The sequence below is a fragment of the Salmo salar genome, chromosome ssa11 (assembly GCF_905237065.1).
Source record: "Salmo salar chromosome ssa11, Ssal_v3.1, whole genome shotgun sequence".
NCBI lineage: Eukaryota > Metazoa > Chordata > Actinopteri > Salmoniformes > Salmonidae > Salmo > Salmo salar.
Window position 1 is genome coordinate 35251530 of NC_059452.1, and position 17978 is coordinate 35269507.

The 17978-nt window shown below is 41.0% G+C and overlaps 2 protein-coding genes across 3 annotated transcripts in view; one reads left to right on the forward strand and one right to left on the reverse strand.

Annotated features, from left to right (window-relative positions):
• Positions 1-756: 756 nt before the first annotated feature.
• Positions 757-9739, reverse strand: LOC106562729 (BTB/POZ domain-containing protein 1). Of its 2 annotated transcripts, none has more exons than XM_014127731.2 (8): positions 9167-9739; positions 8673-8829; positions 5934-6039; positions 4835-5032; positions 4258-4387; positions 3456-3543; positions 2908-3054; positions 757-2475 (listed from the first exon to the last, which is right to left on the reverse strand). In XM_014127731.2, the coding sequence occupies exons 1-8, from the start codon at positions 9583-9585 to the stop codon at positions 2317-2319; spliced, it is 1404 nt and encodes a 467-aa protein (XP_013983206.1). In that variant the 5' UTR covers positions 9586-9739; the 3' UTR covers positions 757-2316. The 2 variants fall into 2 exon arrangements, with proteins under 2 accessions (XP_013983206.1, XP_013983205.1); XM_014127730.2 differs by having other exon boundaries at positions 4258-4450.
• Positions 9740-14663: 4924 nt separating this feature from the next.
• The window catches only part of LOC106562735 (transmembrane 6 superfamily member 1), a 34585-nt gene continuing 31270 nt past the window's right edge, over positions 14664-17978 (forward strand). Inside the window, exons 1-5 of the mRNA XM_045689436.1 lie at positions 14664-14767; positions 15016-15150; positions 15375-15478; positions 15922-16023; positions 16275-16374. Of these exons, the coding sequence (XP_045545392.1) occupies positions 15032-15150; positions 15375-15478; positions 15922-16023; positions 16275-16374 (425 nt within the window). The 5' untranslated portion in view covers positions 14664-14767; positions 15016-15031. The remainder of the gene's footprint in view (positions 14768-15015; positions 15151-15374; positions 15479-15921; positions 16024-16274; positions 16375-17978) is intronic.

Below are 17978 nucleotides of genomic sequence, written 5' to 3' on the forward strand. Positions count from 1 at the left end.
CTTTGACAGTCTAGCAAGCAACCAAAGTAATTCAGTATATGAAACAAAAAAACAAGCATATCCCTTTCTCTCTCCTCCATTACCTACAATACAAGGCAGGCCAACTTGTCTAGCATGTTATCTAATGTATATTACCTTTGATATTGTAGAAAATCAAATAAGTGGACATTTGAAAAACCATATTTCCATAGCATGGACAAGAGAGACCAGGGGTGGTTGGTTTTAGATCTGTACCTCATGTGGATACAAAGCTATTTAAAAGTATGCCAAGAAGCACAACACTTGATTCAGCTAATCAACTATTAATCAAAGCCTTTGGTTGGTTGAATCAAGTATTAATGCTGGGATGGAACGCTGGGATGGAACAAAAGCCTGCAACACAGCGAGTGGGTCCAGGGTCCCTGTGAACTGGTTTGAAGATAGGTTGGAGCAGGTGTTGTTGGAGCGCCATTGATTTAACTTGGAGCTCCACCTACAGGAACTATTGTAGTATTACAACTACTTGTTACATTGCCATTCCCCCCTACATTATGTATGAGAGCATTAAATCTGGGATGTATTGTTGTACTGTTTCCCAGATTATGGGTGTGTTTGAGAGCATTAAATCTGTGACATATTGAACTGTTTCCCAGATTATGGTGTGTTTGAGAGCATTAAATCTGTGATGTATTGTTGAACAGCTTCACAGGTTCCAGACTGTAGCTTTAATGACACACTACACTGAATCATTTCAGAAGGTATCAGACAAATACATCATTGGTATCAACATACTTTATTGCCGAGAGATAAAAATATACATTTCCACTTGTTTCAGCAATTAACAGTCACAATATTATCCTGTCTTACTCTTAGATGACATGCTAAGGAAACAAATTAAAGCATGTAACATACATTGGCAAACTTTCACATACGCACAAATACTCAGACGTCACTAGTTAAGATTGTATTTGCACATGAAAAATCCCACCTGCAAATATAATCAATGAAAGTTATGCACGAAAACGGTGGAACTTTTACCACGTCAGCATTCAAACTACGAAATTACATTAATCGAACAGTGAAGGGCACTCTGCGATTTTACACTACATGGGGTGTATTCATAAGTGCACACCATAGCTAAACGTTTTGCAATGAAAACGAGTTTCTTTCCGGACAAGTTCAGGTAGTCCCTTCCCATTTCAGTGTCTAGTGAATACACTCCAGACAACAGCACTGTAGTGGGTGATTCCCTGATGAAGGGATGGACCACAGAAAGCCAGTAGAATATAAAACATTTCCAACTGTGTCATTGTCTACCATCACCCGGATTCCAGCCAGTCCACAGTCCTATTATACATCTCTACATGTAACAGTCCATTTAGAGTTCCAGTTCTATTACGTCAAATGTCTTACACAGTGGAGGCTGGTGGGAGGAACTATAGGAGGACAGGCTCATTGTAATGGCTGGAATGGAATAAATTAAACGGTATCAAGCATATGGAAACCACATCTGACTTCTTACCATTTATTCCATTCCAGCCATTACAATGAGCCTGTCCTCCTATAGTTCCTCCCACCAGCCTCGCACAGATCCGAGTTCACAAACCAGCAGACTAGACCTACACTACTCCACTCCTTTTGGTTTCCAAAAGTCTTTGTATCCATTCCTGAACAGCAGAAGGCACGATCCCTCTAGCCTGGGTGTCGGTCTGTTTCTGCTCTCTTGCCAACTCCTTATGGAATCGTCTTGGACAACAACGGCAATGGATTCAGCCAGAGCACAAACAGATCTGGGATCAGGCTACAATCCTTCCTGAAGTCCGCCATTCCATTCCACTCTCAGGCTTACCCAACCTTATAGGCAGTGCTCATTAGAGCACACCAAAGCAAAACATTTTGTAACAGAAAAGAAGTGCTTCTTATTGGACAAGCTCAGGTAGTACCTCCCTGTCGCACTCCGTTTTCCTCCATTCTATGCCTACAGAACCTGGCCCCCTGGTTTAGGTGTGGTAGATGGTGTCTACCTGATCCAGGGCATTGTTCAGCATGGCACAACATTGCGGAATGTTTAGATAGAAATACATTATCTAGTAAAAACATGCCGCAATGAGGCATCACGTCATCGCTAGTCATGATGTTTCTAGCTGCAACATTCCAAGTTTGCCTACTGAACACAACCCAGTCGTGTTTACTTGGGAGTCATGTTTAATAGTGCAAGCAACGGATTTCTTTTTTTTAAAGTGCTGCAACAGAAACCAAAATGCTAAAATGTTTCATGGACGAGTTGGGGTAGGACCGCCCCAGTTTCTACAGGACCCAGGTGTGGTGAGGAGTTGTCTAGGTGTAGTAGATGATCTCTGGTATCTGTCCGTCCTCCACTGACGTGCCGTTGTTGTTCCCAGGAGAGCTGAAAAAGAAAAAGGTGGTCTTGGTCCCCGTGGCGGACTCCTGGCTCACTTTCTTTAACCCTTTAGTGCCGTAGTGAGAGTCCGGGCCCTACAGGAGACAAGTGGATTGTTAGGGAGGAGAATTTATGCACAAAACTCAAAAGTTTTTGATATGTACTGAAATGATCCACCTTGAAAGGTTGACATAAAACCTTCCCAAAAAGTTGTAACAGCGGACTAATAGACACAATACAAAAATACTTGTTTATAGTTGTGTGAACAATCCCTTTAAGATGAGCTGACGATTAAAAGGTTCATTACAAAGTCTCAACTGTGGTCACACACAGGGTTGATGATCTAGTAGAATACAGACCAAAACTAGTTGCAATAACATTTGATTCAAGTCTATAATAAACATGCTGCTGTTAGCAGCTGAGGCAAAGTTCAAACTCAGAAAAATAAAACAAAATAGCCTATTTGTTTGTAAACATGCACTTGAGTAGTCAGTCTCATGTCTTCTGTCGTTATGGGGTGAGCGTACCTTTAAGGTTGCACAAGCGGTGTAGCTAACGTTGGGTAAAATCTCCACAGGCTCCTTGAACATGACTCTGAACGTGTTGGCTGTTCCGTCACAGCTGAAGCCTGTGTCGTTTGTTGCTAGCGTTAGGCTTTTGTCACTCTCTATAATCTGAAAAAAATGATGGATACAATTATTGTCAATTAATGTTTGCACTATAGCTTAAAAAAATATGTATCTAACTTTTTTTTTTTTTTAAAGGTTTTCTGAACAAATTCCCTATAATGGCCTGGATCGTGTTCAGTTGGTAACAAATGGGAAAAAAATGTTTTGAAACAGAAAGGTACTACCTCAACTTGTCTAATAACAACCCAGGATTTTGGTTTTCCATTGCAAAACGTTTTGTTACTATGTGCCCTACTCGACACAACCCTGGTAACCAGATCTCTTAGTGCTTCATACACAGTAAGGAACATTGGAGAAGTTATTGTGTGGCTGAAGCACTAACAGGACACATTTGGTCTGGCTACCAGGCTGATAACATCCTTAGCTCATCATTATTAAATGCTTACCTGTATATTAACCTGATAGTCCGTAGGTCCGTGGATCGAGCCATACAGTCCGAACCCCACCACTGATATTCTTCTATTTACATTAAATCTACAGGAGATGGAAATTACAAGATACTTTTAAAAACCTCAAAGGAACGAACACAGCCTTTATTAAAACACATGCAATAGAATCTCCACCAATGGGGGTGTGGTGAAGAGGTATGAGGCTGGAGAAAGACCATCGTTCAAATTCAACTGGTTGACTCCTTTAACAGCACACGTTGCAACAGAAGAATCATGTCAAACTTTTTTTTGGGGGGGGGGGTGTTGATTTGCATTCAAATGTTCCTGGTTTTTTATGGCTCTGCCAGAAGCAAACCCCCTCCAAAAATATGTTGAACTGACTTATTATTTTTACATTTTGTCATTTATCAGACACTCTTATCCAGAGTGACTTACAGAAGCAATTAGGGTTAAGTGCCTTGCTCAAGGGCACATGGACAGAACCTTGTCTTCTCTGGGTTTTGAAACAGCAACCTTTGTTACTGGCCCAACACTCTAACCACTAGGTCACCTGCCACTCATAAGTGTTCCTCTCCACCGAGGTCTGTAGAAAAAGGCTTATAGGTTATTGAAGGACAAACCAAAGTTGTACGGAGGCTGCTTTTGACACACCATCATCTGAATAATTTGCATGTCCAAAAAACAAATACGAGCCAAATAAAAAGTTATTTCTGTGCAAGGGCTTTTAGTCATTCTAATTGTATAGTGTGGGGCCGGTAGGATATTGTCACGGTGTAGACAAGCAGGTACACAGTCTCACCTGATCCTGTCACTGGTGCCACTGTATCCCCAGCGACTTTCAACCTGCTGGAACCTACTAATGCTGCCCTCCTTTCCTCGGAGGCAGCAGCGGGGCCTGTCAATGTAGTCTACCCGCGGCTTGGGGTTTACTGTAAAGTGTAAAAACAGATTTACCACCTCCCGATCGAACAATATTCCAGACTGGGCAGGCCCTGTTGCACAAGAAAGAATATCAAACTGGTTTCAGACTGGGAAGGCCCTGTTGCACAAGAATTAGTATCAAACTGGTTTCTAGGGCTGGGTTCATTGGACAGCAGAAACACAAACACATTTATAAAATTATTATACACCGATATGTTCAATATGAATTCTAAGTTACAAGTATGTTCAAGTATTTACATTTTACAAAAAGCTTGATGAAAAGCAGTGCTTACTCATATTAAAAAGTAATAACATTTTGGATATGTGAAATCTGACAAAGCAGAGTCCTAACTTATTTAGCATTTTAAACTACAACTTTAGATAGTGTGTGTGTTTGTCTTTCTGTTTACGTGCGTCTGTCTCTGTGTGTATGTCTCAGACAGAGAGATGCCCACCCGCAGCAAACTCCTCCACAGTCATGAGTGGGAAGCGTATGAGGGTTAGGGCCTTGCCCAGAACCTTCTGTTTGTTCTCAGAGGTGAGGGGAAGCTGTTGCCTGTAACACTCGGCATCCGCCCAGCGCACCACCGCACCAAATAGACGGTTTTCGCGAATCCCCAGGGTGTCTCTCTCCAGCACAGCACACAGAGTATCTAAAAACACAGGTTCAGTGTTAGGCCTAGTCTACACAGTATGACACAAATGAGAGGGGTTAGGGTCAAAGGTTAAACTCAATTGCCTCCAGAATGCACCCAGAAACAAACATACACTTAAAGTAGTCCATTTGTTCTACAACCTCTATGATGGGGATCCTAATAAAATACTGATGGATTCTATTAAAACGTAACATGTTTCAAGTTAAACTGTAGTTTGTATCCTGTGTAGTGAATGATTACTGTGAGTATTAACGGAGTTTAGGTCATGAAACTGTGTGGATGCTCATTTAGAAACCAAGAACTAATGAGCAGGGCCAGGCCCAGAACAGAAGATGGACGGGGTGTGATTCTGACATCTGGCTAAACAAAGAGGACCATGGACATTGAACCAGAGGGAAACTCATTGGGGTGAGAAAATGTATAGCTGGGGAGGTGATGCCTACAAGGGAAGAGTATACAATGTGTTGTGAGCTTTCTAAATGTATGCACTCAGCTGACTGTACCCTTGGTATTAAACACTTGAAACTTCTCTTGAGCTTTTGGTCTGAATTCCTTATTGCAATAGCATTTTTCTTTTTAACAACACCATAAGTCCATTGGCGGTTCATAAATAAACTGAAAAGGTGCATAGCACCACATACTGTGCTGAGTGTATTGGTCTTAACAGGTATAAAGCCACGGTTGGTGACGTAGCTACTACCACCTGCAGTTATGGAATGTTTGCTCAGGAGTAAGTTGCTGACCCCTCCTGTTGTCCTGGAAGGAATTATGTTCTTCTCACCCAGTTGACTACATCAGAAGCACACATGATGGCTAACTCCCATCGTTTACCCAAATCATCCACTGTATATCATTGGGATATGTTCCTGTGTGAATAATAAGCCATACTGATGCATACCTAGGTCAATGTCAGTGAATCCTTCTGCGTTTATGGCATCACCGGTGCTTTTGTCTATTGTTTCCAAACAGAGGCTGGCAAGCTGAGGCTCATCGAATAGTCTGGCCTGCAGAAAGAATGAGCACGGTACAAGATGACACATCAGCATGAGACACATGGGGAAGTTGTCTGTTCAAGCACCGCCCCGGGAATTTCCACTTGATTTGATAAAGGCATTACTTGATATACAACATTCTAGGATCAAACTTTCTCGCTCAACAGGACAAAGACGAGAACTCTTGAATATACCTTACACTTTTTAACCTGTTAGGGCTAGGGGGCAGTATTTGCACGGCTGGATAAAAAAATGTACCCGATTTAATCTGGTTACTAATCCTACCCAGTAACTAGAATATGCATATACTTATTATATATGGATAGAAAACACCCTAAAGTTTCTAAAACTGTTTGAATGGTGTCTGTGAGTATAACAGAACTCATTTGGCAGGCAAAACCCTGAGACATTTTCTGACAGGAAGTGGATACCTGATGTGTTGTATTACCTTTAAACCTATGCCATTGAAAAACACAGGGGCTGAGGAATATTTTGGCACTTCCTATTGCTTCCACTAGATGTCACCAGCCTTTGCAAAGTGTTTTGAGTCTTCTGGAGGGAGATCTGACCGAACAAGAGCCATGGAACGATGATGGCCCATTAGACACCTGGCGCGCGAGTTCATGTTGGGTACCCTCGTTCCAATACGTTATAAAAGAGAATGCATTCGTCCACCTTGAATATTATTCATGTTCTGGTTAAAAAAGGCCCTAATGATTTATGCTATACAACGTTTGACATGTTTGAACAAACGTAAATATATTTTTTCCCCTCGTTCATGACGAGAAGTCCGGCGGGCTTAGATCATGTGCTAACAAGACGGAGATTTTTGGACATAAATGATGAGCTTTTTTGAACAAAACTACATTCGTTATGGACCTGTGATACCTGGAAGTGACATCTGATGAAGAGAATCAAAGGTAATGGATTATTTACATAGTATTTTCGATTTTAGATCTCCCCAACATGACGGCTAGTCTGTATCGCAACGCGTATTTTTCTGGGCGCAGTGCTCAGATTATTGCAAAGTGTGATTTCCCAGTAAGGTTATTTTTAAATCTGGCAAGTTGATTGCGTTCAAGAGATGTAAATCTATAATTCTTTAAAATGACAATATAATATTTTACCAATGTTTTCTAATTTTAATTATTTAATTTGTGGTGCTGACTTGACTGCTGGTTATTGGAGGGAAACGATTTCCTAAACATCAATGCCATAGTAAAACGCTGTTTTTGGATATAAATATGAACTTGATAGAACTAAAAATGCATGCATTGTCTAACATAATGTCCTAGGAGTGTCATCTGATGGAGATTGTAAAAGGTTAGTGCATCATTTTAGCTGGTTTTATGGTTTTGGTGACCCTGTCTTTGAATTGACAAAACATTACACACAACTCTTGTAAATGTACTGTCCTAACATACTCTAAATTTATGCTTTCGCCGTAAAACCTTTTTGAAATCGTAAAACGTGGTTAGATTAAGGAGATGTTTATCTTTCAAAGGGTGTAAAACAGTTGTATGTTTGAAAAATTTGAATTTTGACATTTATTTGGATTCAAATTTGCCGCTCTTGAAATGCACCTGCTGTTGATGGAGTGCACCACGGGTGGGACGCTTGCGTCCCACCTAGCCCATAGAGGTTAAGATGTTTTGTTTTGGAAGCACATTGGCCTACGCAAATACTTTGGACAGTGTGGGATGTGACCTGTGTTTAAGCGAGTTATTCAATAGTACTACCCAAGTCATCTAGGCCAGTGGATTATCTTCAGTCATGCCTTAGTTTTGAGGGTTTTGTATACCCTGTTCTGAATTGTTACCCAAGAGGAATTGGCAGAGATGCCATCCTGGCTATTCTTTCTATGTGATGAACTACAGTAGTCTATTGTATTTAGTGAAGCGCTGGCATATTCTCTAGAACCCACATGAGGGTTTTATTTACACTGGCCAGTGTATCCTACATTATATGCAGAGTGAAAAGCATATGGCAGGTTAGGTTATTTGATATCAGCTTACATCATCAATCTTATAATCTTTGAGTGAGAAGCATAGCCTCTAGGCTAGTTATGATTATCCATCATTATATTACCTGAGTGAGTAGTAGTATTATAGCTAATGCTACCAGTTCTATATACTACCTGAGTGAGTAGTAGTATTATAGCTAATGCTACCAGTTCTATATACTACCTGAGTGAGTAGTAGTATTATAGCTAATGCTACCAGTTCTATATACTACCTGAGTGAGTAGTAGTATTATAGCTAATGCTACCAGTTCTATATACTACCTGAGTGAGTAGTAGTATTATAGCTAATGCTACCAGTTCTATATACTACCTGAGTGAGTAGTAGTATTATAGCTAATGCTACCAGTTCTATATACTACCTGAGTGAGTAGTAGTATTATAGTTAATGCTACCAGTTCTATATACTACCTGAGTGAGTAGTAGTATTATAGCTAATGCTACCAGTTCTATATACTACCTGAGTGAGTAGTAGTATTATAGCTAATGCTACCAGTTCTATATACTACCTGAGTGAGTAGTAGTATTATAGTTAATGCTACCAGTTCTATATACTACCTGAGTGAGTAGTAGTATTACATAGAATAGTTTATGCAATAGGAGTTATATTACCAGCCCTATATACCTGAGTGAGTAGCATGAATGCGTTGTCTGCCCTGAGGTGTTTGGTAAGGAACTCCACACACTGAGTCTCTAGAGCAGGGACGGCATATTTCTTCGCCGTGTACAGAGTGGTCATCACCGTCTCTGGTCCTATGTGGACCTCGTCAGAGTACAGGAACCTGCAAGCCCGCGCACGCACGCACACACACAGTAAGTGGTCAAAGAAGGTGGGAGGGACAGGCTTCCAGAACACCAAAATGTCTGTCTTCTAAAACAAAAGCTTGACATTGCAAATATGAGAAAAAAAAATCATTTTTTTTTAAAGAAGAGGTAGTGGCCAGTGATTTCTAGGCAGCAGCCTCTAATGTGTTAATAATACCTGAATATTATCATACAGCAAATGCAATGTCAGCACTCATAACATAAGAGCAACAATATAACTAACGTACTTGGGTAACAACACCTCTCTATAAATATATTATATCCCAATGCAGTGCATTGGTCAATAGATGTTACCTTAGCAAGGCTAGGAAGGCTGCAGGTTCCACATCAGGTAACTCTATCTCGGCCGAGGTGGTGGCCATTCCCCCGTTGAACATGGCGTCAAATACTGCACTACCTGCAGCTAGGACGAATTTATGCGCTGGTATCCTCTGCGCCTGTCTACCTTTACCGACAATAAACCTAACGTCACTGAGCAGTTCGTTATTGAAGAGAAACGCGAAGCGCTCTTTTACTGAGCTCTTCGTGGCCTGCCAGTTGTACATAGGCTCCCGGTGAAGGCCACCCGACGGGGGTGAGATTGGTGCTGCGACCACGGGGACTGGCATATTCGAGGCCACTCCAGCATTTCTTCCCGCTCCAGAATGGGCGAAATTGGATGCTCGTCCTTCAAGATTGGACGGTGGGCCAATGCCACCACCCCCAGTCGCCATTTCGAAACGTTGTCCTTATTGGCTTTTACGATTGATAACCGTGGAAAATATCAATGACGCATATTTGCGTTTTATTGCGAATTTTTCACAGGCGAATGGGCCAGTGTTTGTTACTTCTTTCTCGCTCGCTCTCCAGGAATGACGTACACTTCCGCGGCTTACGTCTCTTCCTGTGAATCCTTCTTGTTGTTTTCTTTTAACCCATTAGGTGGCACTGTTTTATGCTGTCACGTCAAGCAGACAGCATCGCTGAATACCTTTATTTTGGAATTACCACAAATCTGTCTGCACCATGCATATTAGACACTAGACACGAAAAACAACACATAGTTGATAATTTCCACACAATCCGAATGCGGCAGAGCAAAACTGCTTTGCAACAAGCCAAGTATTCTTGAATATTATATATACTCGTTTTTTAAATTAATACTTTCCAGCTAACTTCTAGAGAATTGTAAAATCTTTGAAACAAAGCTCCACCCCCTCCTTGCCCCCGCGGGTTTTGACAGCCTCTGGTCCCATACTAGACAAAATGTAAATTTGTAGTGCTTTTAACCCCTTCATATTACAGCTCTCTGTCCATAGTCGAGAGAAGTAGGGTTGCTGAGGGTGTTGCAGCTCCCCCTGAAAAATCAGAATAAATATATATATATATACTGCTCAAAAAAATAAAGGGAACACTTAAACAACACAATGTAACTCCAAGTCAATCACACTTCTGTGAAATCAAACTGTCCACTTAGGAAGCAACAGTGATTGACAATACATTTCACATGCTGTTGTGCAAATGGAATAGACAACAAGTGGAAATTATAGGCAATTAACAAGACACCCCCAATAAAGGAGTGGTTCTGCAGGTGGTAACCACAGACCACTTCTCAGTTCCTATGCTTCCTGGCTGATGTTTTGGTCACTTTTGAATGCTGGCGGTGCTTTCACTCTAGTGGTAGCATGAGACGGAGTCTACAACCCACACAAGTGGCTCAGGTAGTGCAGCTCATCCAGAATGGCACATCAATGCGAGCTGTGGCAAGAAGGTTTGCTGTGTCTGTCAGCGTAGTGTCCAGAGCATGGAGGCGCTACCAGGAGACAGGCCAGTACATCAGGAGACGTGGAGGAGGCCGTAGGAGGGCAACAACCCAGCAGCAGGACCGCTACCTCCGCCTTTGTGCAAGGAGGAGCAGGAGGAGCACTGCCAGAGCCCTGCAAAATGACCTCCAGCAGGCCACAAATGTGCATGTGTCTGCTCAAACGGTCAGAAACAGACTCCATGATGGTGGTATGAGGGCCCGACGTCCACAGGTGGGGGTTGTGCTTACAGCCCAACACCGTGCAGGACGTTTGGCATTTGCCAGAGAACACCAAGATTGGCAAATTCACCACTGGCACCCTGTGCTCTTCACAAATGAAAGCAGGTTCACACTGAGCACATGTGACAGACGTGACAGAGTCTGGAGACGCCGTGGAGAACGTTCTGCTGCCTGCAACATCCTCCAGCATGACCGGTTTGGCGGTGGGTCAGTCATGGTGTGGGGTGGCATTTCTTTGGGGGGCCGCACAGCCCTCCATGTGCTCGCCAGAGGTAGCCTGACTGCCATTACGTACCGAGATGAGATCCTCAGACCCCTTGTGAGACCATATGCTGGTGCGGTTGGCCCTGGGTTCCTCCTAATGCAAGACAATGCTAGACCTCATGTGGCTGGAGTGTGTCAGCAGTTCCTGCAAGAGGAAGGCATTGATGCTATGGACTGGCCCGCCCATTCCCCAGACCTGAATCCAATTGAGCACATCTGGGACATCATGTCTCGCTCCATCCACCAACGCCACGTTGCACCACAGACTGTCCAGGAGTTGGCGGATGCTTTAGTCCAGGTCTGGGAGGAGATCCCTCAGGAGACCATCCGCCACCTCATCAGGAGCATGCCCAGGCATTGTAGGGAGGTCATACAGGCACGTGGAGGCCACACACACTACTGAGCCTCATTTTGACTTGTTTTAAGGACATTACATCAAAGTTGGATCAGCCTGTAGTGTGGTTTTCCACTTTAATTTTGTGTGACTCCAAATCCAGACCGCCATGGGTTGATAAATTGGATTTCCATTGATTCTTTTTGTGTGATTTTGTTGTCATCACATTCAACTATGTAAAGAAAAAAGTATTTAATAAGATTATTTCATTCATTCAGATCTAGGATGTGTTATTTTAGTGTTCCCTTTATTTTTTTGAGCAGTGTATATTCATGTAATATTCATCTCTCTCTCTCTCTCTCTCTCTCTCTCTCTCTCTCTCTCTCTCTCTCTCTCTCTCTCGATAGATAGATAGATAGATAGATAGATAGATAGATAGATAGATAGATAGATAGATAGATAGATAGATAGATAGATAGATAGATAGATAGATAGATAGATAGATAGATAGATAGATAGATAGATAGATAGATAGATAGATAGATAGATAGATAGATAGATACATAAAGGCGGAGATCCTAATGATCCTTATGATAATTACCGCCAATCTCCAAGTTATCTTGCCTAGCCAAGGTACTAGAATCCCTGATCAACTCCCAGCTACAATTTTTTTTAAATCTCACTCTATTCTAAATATGCACTAGTCTGGTTTTAGAGCTGGACATAGAACTGTTTCAGCTACTATGCTTGTTTTAGATGATGGGATTGCCTAGATCATAAAACAGATTGTGCTGCCTGATTTATAGACCTTTCTAAGGCATTCAACACCGTTGACATTCCCTACTCATTCAAAAACTGTCAGAAATGGGCCTGGACAATAAGTATTTCAAATGGTTTAAGAGCGATCTGACAGACAGGACACAATGTGTGATTTGTGATGGTGTCAAGTCTAGTTTTCTCAGTATTACAAAAGGTGAACAGCAGAGGTCGGTATTGGGACCTGTTCTTTTTAATGTTTATATAAATAATATTGGTCTATGTATTAAATCCTGTAATATTCATCTGTATGCAGACGATATGGTTATGTATGCCATTGCACCGACTGTTGACCAAGCTATGTTAGAGCTGTGATCTGATTTTGTTGCATTACAGAAAGCCCTTGTTGATTTAAAACTTGAAGTTAATGCAGGCAAAACTAAATATATGTTGTTCTCTAATTCACTGAAAAATGTCTCAGATCGGCTACATATTCACTCATTGGATGGCTCTCTCTTCAAGCAGGTTCCCGCCTATAACTATCTGGGCTTTGATAAAGATTTAACGTTTAAAAACATACTGAGGTTAGTTAAAAAGCTGAGATTTAAAGTGGGCTTCTTTTTTAGAAATAGAACTTGCCTCTCCATGAACAGCAGGAAGCAGATTATACAGTCAACTTTCCTGCCAGTTCTTGATTATGGTGACACCATTTACCTGATTGCAGCAGCCAATACTCTTAGTCAAACCTTTGGATGCCGTCTACCATATCACCCTTCACTTTATTACAGGTGACAGTTTTAATACTCATCACTCCATCCTTTATCAGAAGGTCGTCTAGACCTCACTAAAATCCTGTAGATCACTTCATTACTCTCTTCTTATTTACAAAGCTCTGCTTCACAAGCTTCCAACATACCTCACTTCCCTGTTGAAATATAAAAATATGAGATACCAAACCCATTTGCAACTCGAGGTCCCACTTGTCTCCATAAAGTTGGGTAAATCTGCCTTTAATTTGAACGCACCACAGTTATGGATTAATTTACAAAATAAGTTCCACCTGTATTCCCTGGTACCAATAGGGCAGTTTAAAAGTCTGTTGTTAAATGAGTTCGCTGAAGTGTGCAATTGTTTCAATTGACTATTATAACTTGTTGTAATAACCTGATGTCATGTATTTATATCTGTCTTGTAGTTTATTTTTAATCTTTTGTTGTTGTGTTGATGGATTTTTGTTCTCGGGGCACCATTGCAAATGAGTCACTGGTCTCAATTGGGTTCTCCTGATTAAATAAAAGTTGTAAAAAAAATTGTAGGCCATGGAAATATGTTGTCTGATGGATTTATATTGTACTACATAGAGTAGGCCGATGGCATTTAAATAGCCTAAATTCAAGATGGCCATATAGTTCATCATCACTTTACTCAGTGGTTTCCAACATTTTTCAGTTACTCTACCACCAACTGAATTTTGCTCTGCCAGGACCAGGGGTCCTAGTACCTACAAGCATTGCAAAGAAATCACTAGCCTGCTATTCAGTGGAGTGGCTGTGTGGTCCCAAATCTGGGATTAAGGGGCTCTTTTCCAAGATTAAAATGATAAAGATTCAACATTGGCCAAGCTGTCAATGAAGCATGATTTGTGCTGCGCTCAAAACAAGAGTTAACTTGGAACTGCGAAAACTTGACTTCAGTGAGTTCAAGACACCTGGGAAATCGGGAATAAATGAGCTCCGACTGAGAAAATACGTTTTGAACGGTCATCCAAGTCGAAATTGTGAATCTGGCCTCTTTCTAGAGCTACGACCTTAAGATCATTGACGTCATCATGATTCAACCGTTTTTTTCAGAGTTCCCAGTTGTTTTGAAAGCACCATAAATCCAGAGAATGCCAGACATTGATGACAAAATTTGCCCACGAAGGACCATTGCGCCAACTTCCTGTTTAGGTGAGCACAGCACAACAAGGTGAGTCCAAAAATGTCTTGTATGCTGCTGCATAAATTATGTAGTATGCCAGGGAGATATGTATACTGTAGCTAAGAAAGTAATACTAAGTGTATGTTGCGTAGTAAGATGTTAGCAGCCCATGTGCCACACCCTAATTATTTGGTCTATTTATCCTTCTTAATTTCACCTACTGTTCTGACTTGATGGTGCACATGTGGCCTATAACCTGTTTTAGAGAAATGTAATCATAGAATGTTGTAAGAGCTTTCATTGTCTGCTTATATGCCCCCCCTTATTTATCCTTTGTTTCTGACTTGGTGTACAGGGAGAACACTGCATCCCACTTAAAAAAAAAAATGTTTTGCCCCAACCAAGATTTACATGATAAAATGCCATTGATCACGTGTCATGTTAAGGGACGTGAACTCCACTTGTGGGATCACGCGTCAACGGCAGCAGTCAGAACAGACACTTTAGCACCATAGGAAAGGGGATCTCAATGCTCTGCAGTCGCTTCCTCTCCTTGCTTCCTTCTTTTCATCCATACTGACCTGTGACACCTGGACAGGTAAAAGCAGATAACCTAAGCCTAGGTTTCCCGACTTCTGCATTGTCAATTTGGGAGGGAGAGAAGGAAGCCTTATTATACGATTGAGATGCGCACAGGGTGCTTGCAGAATAGTAGTACGGCGCAACACGCGCCCAATAAAAAATGTATTTGCTAGTTCTCTAAACATTTTCCTAAATCACATGGTCTGAATGGAGCAACATGTTCCAATGTTTTTTAACATATATAATTGTGTGTTTTATTTTCAGTAACAAATAATTATTTATGCGCGTCGACAGTGTAAGTAGAGCGATGAACGCGTCTGCTGGGACGGGAGTTTTTATCTTGTCCTTGACATCAATTCCCATTTCCTTGTTCTTCAACTCTCTGATCTACACTAACAGGTGAGTAGGGATATTGTCGATAATATAGTTGTCATGTGTTTTATTGTAGCTGTTAATAAACCTTATAATGCTAGATAGTGGATGATGCTATTGCCTAGTAGTTTTGTATGCAGTCTTGTATGCAATCTAGTTTAAAGGCATTAGTAATATGTATCCTAGTTGATTTGATTCTTAGCAGGTTATTTCTGTTTAGGCCTAATTAATTGAGTATTTTTTATTTCTAGCATTGAGACAGTCTTTTTCGCTGGATCTACAACTGTTCTTATCTTGGCTGTATCTGCATGCTTTTTATTCAAGAAGAAGGCACCCAAAGACCCTCTATTCTATGGTGAGTGTTTACACTGTTTTCCTATACATTCACCAGTGTTTTCCTATGCAGGTATTGTCTATTTTAACTTAGACTTGTAGGTTTAGGCTAGTTTTTTTATACATACAGTATATCCAAAGTGACTTACAGTAGTGTATGCATACATTTTGATATGTGTGGCCCCAGTGGGAATCGAAAACCGACGATCCTGGACCTGGTGTTACAGGCGCTATGCTCTACCAACTGAGCCACAACGAGCTCTAACTTCGCTGTTGTACGTCTTTGCTACGCACACTAGGCCACTCGTTTTGCTGATTTTTGAAGGTTTTACTTTGCTATGATTTTGTTATGTGTTTGTTAATTGAAGGAACTGATTGTAAGAACGTCTGCTAAATGACTACAATAACTAAAATAAGTCAAAGTAAAATGGAACTGTATTATGCAGTGTTCTCTTGTTCTGCCAGTGTTTGCAGTGTATGCATTCCTGAGTGTGGTAAACCTGATCATTGGTCTGGAGCAGGACAGTATCATCGATGGTTTCATCACCTTCTATCTCAAAAATGCAAGTAAACATCCCTGTGGCGCACGCACGGGTGGACGGACACACATGGACCTAATGGACGCACACACGCACACGCACACGCACACGCACACGCACACACACACACACACACACACACACACACACACACACACTACCTACTGTCCATGCCAATGAATACAGAAATGAAAACTGACCCATGCAATGAAGAACCCAATGAAAGCAGACTTTAACAGTGTTATGATAATATATCTTTATCATGTTCATTACAGGCAGACCCCTACATTAACACGGCCCATGGACACATGATCTCCTATTGGGATGGATGTGTCCACTATCTCATGTACCTGCTCATGGTTGCAGCTATAACATGGGGGTATGTGCTTTACATTGACTTTATAGCCGTTTAGGAGACACATCCAAAGAGGTTTAGAAAAATAACATTTAAGTGAGTCTGTTAAGACTGTATAAGTAAGTTCAATGGAGTCTATTAAGACCGTATAACTAACTAAGTTCGATGGAGTCTGTTAAGACTATATAAGTAAATTCAATGGAGTCTGTTAAGACTATATAAGTAAGTTCAATAGAATCTGTTAAGACTATATAAGTAAGTTCAATGGAGTCTATAAAGGCCATATAGGTAAGGAAGCCAAACAATATTTTTTTTAGTTATTTAACCAGGCAAGTCAGTTAAGAACAAATTCTTATTTACAATGACGTCCTAGGAACAGTGGGTTAACTGCCTTGTTCAGGGTAGAATGACAGATTTTTACCTTGCCAGCTCGGGGATTCGTTCTAGCAACCTTTCAGTTACTGGCCCATCACTCTAACCACTAGGCTACCTGCTGCCCTACATACATTTACATTGATAGTATCTACCACTCAACTGTATTTATCTGGGGGTAATAACTCGTAAATAGGTTCTTATTAGGTTCTCTCAGCCTTTGGCTCATGCTCACACAAAGTTAAGACCATATAAGTAAGTTCAATGGAGTCTATTAAGACCATATAACTAAGTTCAATGGAATCGTTAAGACTATATAAGTACGTTTAATGGAGTTTATTTAAGCAGTAAGGCATGAGTGGGTGTGGTATATGGCCAATATACCACGGTTAAGGGCTGTTCTTAAGCACAACGCATTGCGGAGTGCCTGGATACAGCCCTTAGCCGTGGTATACTGGTCATATACCACAAACCCCCAAGGTGCCTTATTGCTATTATAAACTGGTTACCAATGTAATTAGAGCAGTAAAAATAAACGTTTTGTCATACCCGTGGTATTCGGTCTGATATACCACGGCTGTCAGCCAATCAGCATTCAGGGCTCGACCCAACCCAGTTTATAAAAAGTCTTTAAAGGTAAGGAAGCTGAAACAATCATACATTTACACTGATAGCAAATACCACTGAACTGTACATATCTGGGTGTAATAACTCCTTAATAAGTCCTTATTATGAGGTTGTCTCAGCCTTTAGCTCATGCTCACACATTAACAGACATAACCCATGTCAGTATCAGACATGATGACTTGGGGTGCCATATTATATACAGTGAGCTCCAAAAGTTTTGGGACATTTGACTAATTTGTTGTTGTTTGCTCTGTACTCCAGCAATTTGGATTTGAAATGATACTATGAGGTTAAAGTGCATACTGCTAGCTTTAATTTGAGGGTATTTTCATCCATATTGTTTAGAAATTGAAGTACATTTTGTACATAGTCCCCCGATTTTAGGGGATCAAATGTATTGGGACAAGTTAACTTTTGGTCCCATATTCATAGCATGTAATGACTACATCAAGCTTGTGACTACAAATTTGTTGGATGCATTTGCTGTTTGTTTTTGTTGTGTTTCAGATTATTTTGTGCCCAATAGAAATGAATGGTAAATAATGTATTGTATCATTTTGGAGTCACTTTTATTGTAAATAAGAATAGAAGTATGTTTTTACATGAATGTGGATGCTACCCTGATTAAG